Source organism: Ascidia mentula, chromosome 2 (assembly GCF_947561715.1).
Source record: "Ascidia mentula chromosome 2, kaAscMent1.1, whole genome shotgun sequence".
Classification (NCBI taxonomy): Eukaryota; Metazoa; Chordata; class Ascidiacea; order Phlebobranchia; family Ascidiidae; genus Ascidia; species Ascidia mentula.
Window position 1 is genome coordinate 10870091 of NC_138567.1, and position 6713 is coordinate 10876803.

The 6713-nt window shown below is 40.8% G+C and overlaps 1 protein-coding gene across 1 annotated transcript; it reads right to left on the reverse strand.

The window, feature by feature from the left end:
- Window positions 1-5: 5 nt before the first annotated feature.
- Window positions 6-5516, reverse strand: LOC145890082 (alkaline phosphatase-like). The gene is made up of 10 exons (XM_082981121.1): window positions 5267-5516; window positions 4630-4865; window positions 3677-3851; window positions 2759-2934; window positions 2232-2433; window positions 1616-1762; window positions 1139-1318; window positions 941-1078; window positions 508-652; window positions 6-208 (listed from the first exon to the last, which is right to left on the reverse strand). Exons 1-10 carry the CDS (start codon window positions 5514-5516, stop codon window positions 19-21), a joined length of 1839 nt encoding a protein of 612 aa, XP_082837247.1. The 3' UTR covers window positions 6-18.
- Window positions 5517-6713: the final 1197 nt, after the last annotated feature.

Here is a 6713-nt window from a genome sequence, read left to right on the forward strand (position 1 = left end):
GGTATTCCACCGAATTCGCTACTTTTTCAGAGCGATTAACCCACCGAGAACACAAAGCGCAAAAACCAGCTCCAAGGCGAAAAGGGCGTACAACGCTGATTCCGATTCCCCTTTCGTAAGCGTGTAACCAAGAAAGGTGACGTCATCGACGATTGGATCTGTCCTTCCGTCGCAGTGCGCCTTGTTGGAGCCAACACATGAAGCGTACCTTGAACATAGAAAATAGAAAAGATGGCCATTTTTAACTAGTATGTTGTCATGGTAACGAACGAGTAACTTCGAAACCGAAGACCATGAAAATACAACTTGTTTTTATTGAGAAGCCGTAAAGGGGAAAATATCAGCTTTTTAACAGCTGTCAAATCAGCTGCAATTTTATGAAAATTTATTCCATCGTGCGTGTTTGAGTTCATCATTGAAAACTTGTGCAATAAATATCGGCCAAATCAGTAGTCTGCAAAGTTTCGATTTTTAACCTCTTGTGGAAAGTTGTCATTGCTAACTCACCTCATGACGTGGGCGAGGTAGCTCTGCTGGTGAACGGAGTGGAAGAGATGGGACATGGGGCCTCTGGCAAAGATTGCTACGTCCTCTCCACCGTGTGTTTCTGAACTTTTGGGAACCCCACTCTGCTGCAGATATTCTATGTCGCCTGAGAACAGAAGGGGAGGAATCTTCAATGCGACCAAGAAAGTAAGAGTAAATCACGATAAACGAGCTACAAATAGTGCACACTTTTTCGCCCTTCTGGGTCTCAACGAAGGGTATAGTTTACAAACCGCACTGATGAGACTCAAACGTTCGAAATAAATTTGCATTTTTTTTTCAAATTTGAAAAACATTCATGTGTTAAGTTTTAAAAATAACGTGCTGATAATCAAATTTACCAAATAAGACGTCTTCGAAAAAAAAATGTTTTAAATTTGTGAGTAATACTTACTAGTCTGTTCGAGGGTGGGACTTTCTCGCACCATCGGCACAGTGTAATTTGTGATGTCCGAACGCTGAAATCCTTCACCGTTTCCATACAGAATCGTCGTGTACGACTTGTTGTCAATTCCATTATCCGGAGCAAGTCCTAACATTGAAGTAAATATCTTTACGCGTGGTTCAGGCAACAAAGTCCACGCAAACTAACCAAATATGGGGTTTCCCCTGTCCGCATACCCTCCGAGAGTGACTGTGTGCCCATGGTCAGCAGTGACGATAATTAATGTGTCATCATCCGACGTCATTTCTACGGCACGCTTGACCGCATTGTCGAAAGCGACAAGGTCATGCAGGGCTTTGTAAGCGCTGGATCCATGGTGAGCGTGGTCTAAAATTAACGAAGAATTAAGTCAAAGGTAAATGAACATCCCTAGGCTGTTGGTCAAAAAGAATAATGCACACCAAGAATACAAATTCTACAAAGGTTTTCCAAACGGTAGCCTATGGCCCTCTTGTCGGCCACAAGCTGATAGTGTTACATATAAACTAATCAAAAAGGAGTTTTGTCTGGCTGGACTTTCTTACCATTTGTGTTTTTATGGATAAGTAAAGGGCCACGAAAAGGATAACCACTGTTTGTTTTTAACATTGCTGTGTTTCTTGAGGAATTAAATATTGGCCCTACCTATTCTGCCACCCTCCACCAGCAGAAAGAATCCATTTGGGTTTTTCTGCAAGACCTCAATTGCCTTGGCAACCATCTCTGCGATGCTCGGTTCCTCGTCAGGATTCCTTTCAGCGTCGTAACTCATATCAGCAGATGCAAACATGCCTTGAAAAACGCGATACAAATCAACTTGTGTGTATTTTTGCATGGTCTGTAGGTTTAACCTGGTGGAAACGCAAAGGCTAGGCTTTGTTAAATGCTTTCCTATACCCCAAAGAGTACAATACCGCTCTTTCAGCCATAATTGTGATAAATGTCGTTGCACAATGCCGCTCTTTCAGACGATGAAACGGCAAATGACAGAAAGAGTTATATTTAGCTTATTCACATCCTTTGTTCAGTGCCTTATTTTGACAAACTAATATTGCACGCTGTAAGAATTGCTTAAACCATCATAATGCAACGCCATGTACCCACAAAGCAAATATTATTAGCCTATTCTCCAGCAAAGAGCGATGGCTGTTTTATTGCAGTTGGAAGGCCTCATTTGATAAATTTTATTGGCGAATTGCAAGCAATGGTGCGCGTGCTTAAATGTTGATGGGGCGCTCTCCAATCAGAATTACAACCTTACCCCAGAGGTGATCGACGTCCGCTGTGTTGACTGCATCCAGCTGCTGTTTATTCCATACGTAGGCAGCATTTTTACCCATGTCTTCCATATTGTTTTGCCATTTGGTTATAAGATCCTGTCCGTCCTCTCGGTAATAATTGGTCGATGTTTCGTCAACCGTGCCTTCTGGCCTGAAATATCTTCTGCCGCCTCCCATTGCCACCTGAAAAGCAAACGTATTCTGATATTCAACCACGTCCTAATTTCATCGGTTTATTAATTTTATCAGTTTAAAGTTTGTATTGTTCCATTCACAAATGTCTGCACTGATGCCCAAGGAAGACTGTCGTCACTGACAGGTAAACTGTCATTGACCGATAGTTTCAGATATGTTACATCTTATTACATTCTCATTTATTATTTAGCACTCTCAAATAGATTTTGCAAATCCCAATGGTACGTCTTGCCTGGTGTCTAAAGAGTGCAAGAGAAATTTTTGCATTTGCATCCTAATATTACTTGTATGTATTATATGCAACTATTTCTACCTCGATCTCTGGAAGGTGTTCGTACAGTTGATATGCAATGTCCTTGCATCCGTTTATTTTGGCCTCTTCAGTAAGATCCCCATCCCCATACCAATATCTGTACGCGGAGTGGGCGTATGCTGACGCTGGAGTTGCGTGATTTAGCCGTGTGGTGGTAACTACTCCTGCCGCTTTTCCTACAAAAATTCATCACGTGGTGTTTTTTTTTAGTTATATTTGTTTGTGGTCGAATAAATATTTTCTTGTGTAAAGCAGCAGACAGATGGCCACTGTTTCGACCTAAAAGGTTTCATCAGTGCAGCTGGTGTGACTTTCAGACGGACTTTGCTGACCAAACGGCCAAGCAAAGACTTCCACTTTGCGGTGACTATACAATCACCGTCATCCGTTGGGCACCAAACTAGGTGCAACCTTACGGAGAAAACAAGGTGCAAACACTATATGGCCAAGCAAAGCTTAACCATTAGTGCCGTCAGGCCCCGTGTCACAATAATCATAAGATAAGCAAAGTGGAGCCAATAATATTTTCTCTATCTTAAAGGCCAGCTATGCCGGCAACACGGCGCCAAATGTAATTTCTTGATAAACATTTTATACTTTTTGCCGTTTGTAACAAATCAGTAAGTGCGTTTTTAGTATTTTCACAAATTCGGATGCTTCTTTGGTAGTAAAATAAAAAATAAATGACCTAGAAATGTTTTTGTAAATTAGCTGGCCACGTTAAACTTGGTATACAGCCTTAAATTTTAGGTATCAGTGTTGTAAACCATTTAATGTAAATTATTCGATTGATTTTAGAGACGAAAACCTTTTGATTAATTGATACAGTCTTATTAGCCCAATAGAGCATAATAGGTTTTAGTTATGTAATTGTATACATTATTCATTTTTACTAAAACTAAACAAACGTATTTCTACCTTCGTCGTGTGAATCCTTCAGTACTGACGTGACTTCATTCCCCTTTCCAGACTCACAGTTTGCCGGGATCACACCAGCGTTGATTCCGAGGACGCCGAGGTCGGTCTTCACCCCCGTCATGAAAGCGGTGGCGGTCCCAGCAGAGTCTGCCACCTGGTGGTCAATGTTGTAGGTCTGAAATCGAAAAAAAATTTCCATGGATTAATCTTGTCGCTACTGAATAATGTTGAAACCGGTTTTAAGTGTTTTCCGTTGGGTACGAAACAATAAAATGTGGCTGATCAGTGGATGGACGAGCACACAATCACACATTATTTGTTTTACCCGAACAAAAACGACAGTGAACTCTTTTCCGAAATGTCTTTTCATATTGCGCCTCTGTACACTATTTTTTGCCAACTCATGATGGCAATAGTTCATCGCATTGGCGTCGGTAAGACGTAAACTGATGAGGGTAAGGTGCAAGTGGTTCTATGTTTGATAATGGTACACTTTCGTGATAGCGCCTGGCGGTGCTTGATGTTTATGCAAACAGCCAGATAGCACTTCAGCGATTAACCTATACATATACCCTTCTACAAACATAGATAAATTTTAGGTGTAATTCATTCTCAGAACGATGACGAGGATTTTAAAACGGTGGTCTTAAACTCGTGCATTAAGTCCTACAGATTTAGTCTACTTGTGGTTAACGCAGTTAAGCATGCCTAAATAAGATGCATAATTTCAAGTAAACCACTTTGATAAAACGACGGTCTTAAATACGTGCCTACAAATCAAGAGCATGTAATGGAGATATGTTTAACTGAGGTAAGTAGGCTAAATCGTACAACATGGCTCGAAAGTTACATACAATCAGTTTCTTATTATCCACCAACGACGACACTTGTAAACATAAGTATATGCAGTCTTACTGACAAATAAAGTTGTTCCAAATCAAACCACCCAGTACCTTTGCCAAACCGGAGTGGAGAAAGTCGTCCATAGTGAGTGTGGAACTCTCCCCGTCTTCGCCATTAAGCTGCCCGTGCAGAATTCGTCCCATTGTGATACTTGGTACGCCCATACCGTCACCCAGAAAGATGATGACGTTTTTTGCCACATTGTTGTTCCGTTTTTCAAGCGTAAGTGCTCTTTCCAACTCCTTTTCGGCCTTGCTTTTCCAGAAGTTCGGTTGTTCTTCTTCCGCTGAGAAGAAAAGTTTGTACTTGCACTGAAGAGTTGGTTCTTTCATGTGGTCGTTTATTACAGTAAATTCTGCCAGGTAATTTGTGTGCAGTAGGCCACAGTACGTCCGTTGCTTTGTGTAGGTTAGAGGCTCACGAAATAAAATTGTCAAAGGCGTCAAAGAGTTTGTCAAAAGCTCAAGTTAAAATAGTAGAACAATAATTATCACAATAACTATTAAGTTTAGTGTCACGGGGTATTACAACGGGCCTTTTTGCTCTTCCGTTTCACAACAACGATTTTATATTATTTTACACCAATAACAACCAACCGTGTGACAGACCAATAGGAGCTCGCGGAAACTGCAGTTTTGGCTACTGGTTTGGCCTTACTTTATGCCGTATAAATATACTCCAACTTACAGTTCACTGCTCTATTCGACGATTTTGCTTTGGAGTCAATAGGCGGGTGATGGATGTCATCGCTGTTGAGTGATTCCAAAAACCCTTCTGTTTTCTCCACGTTCTCGGAACTCGGAAACGAATGTGGTTTTAGGCGAGTTTGGTGATGATGTCCTCCGGATATTTGGGGGTGATATTCGTCCACCTCTTTTATTCCCTGTGCACATGCGCAAAAGAGGACTGCGCCGAATAGGATTTTGATCCAATTCATATCCACAAATGCAGGAAAGAATTTATTCTACACAGATTTTTTTTTCTCGCCTGACTACAACAATGTTAACAATTTTAATCTTTTCTTAGATATATTTCTGTCAATCATCTTATAGCAGAAATATATATAACTCAAAATAATCATCACCAACAGTGACATTTTATAGGTCACATGTAAAAATTTGAAGAAAGATGCCACGGACGCAACCATTAAAACATAGTACTGATGAGATTGCCCTGTGTTTGCCTCTCACGGGTGTACAATCACCAAATCAAACAATGGCAGCGACTGGTTCCGGAGAATTGAAAACGAACCGTCTGGTAAACAAGCCTGGTTTTAATCATTTCTGTGGAAGTGTCTTCGTTCTTTCGACACTTTTTCTAGCTAAGTAGGAATTTCACTGTTGTAAGTTTGTTATACGTGTGGAAAAAAGTTTCGACCAAAAGAAAAAATATAAAATACAATTCCAAGGAGAACAAAAAAGCTTAGCGACAACTCGACTCCTGCAAGCATGAAAAACCCAATACATCTGCATTCAACACGTCCTGATTTATTTCCAACTAAGCTAACACCAAACACACGTGAAGCGATAACTGATGTTGCCTGCCCGATAACTTGGAAGGAGGTTCGGTGTACGCAGGCTGTTCAGTTTGTGTTTGGGTCTGTGTCAATATATGCATTGCCTGCGGTTAACTGCCTGTTCCGTGCGTGCGTGAACGTGCTGGAAACGTTTGTATGAAAGGCCACTAAGCACTATACGCTCCACACACGCGAATTTTAACAAAAAGTTGATGTTTCATTCTCAGTGGAGGAGAACCGTGTGAATTATTGGGTGGGGACAATTAAGACACAAAGAAAGCAATTGTGCTAGTTTTTTAGAAGATTTTTTTGTTTCGGAAGTGTCTAATTGTCAACAAAACCCAACAAACACGAAATTATTGCATTATTCGTCACGTTAGTCCGGGGTCCAAGTATTGCAACGAGAAACAGGGCAAGATGTTTGCTTTCGTGTTGCTGCATGCACTTTCTGTTGCAACAAAATGACCTAACAATAAAATAACATAAGGAGGCACTTTTCCCAAGTTTTCTTGCGTTTAAAGTGCTTAAAATTCAATGCACACAGGTTACCAGTAACTGAGAGGGGTCGTTTTGTTTTCCTTGCTATCATGGGTTGCGTTGTTTTGTTACGCAATGATT

Coding starts and splice junctions, on each gene's coding strand:
- LOC145890082 (XM_082981121.1), bottom strand. CDS start 5,516: ATGAATTGGATCAAAATCCTATTCGGCGCAGTCCTCTTTTGCGCATGT. Junction 4,866..5,266: donor GTCGAATAGAGCAGTGAACT/GTAAGTTGGAGT, acceptor TTTTCTTCTCAG/CGGAAGAAGAACAACCGAAC. Junction 653..940: donor TCCCACCCTCGAACAGACTA/GTAAGTATTACT, acceptor TTCTGTTCTCAG/GCGACATAGAATATCTGCAG.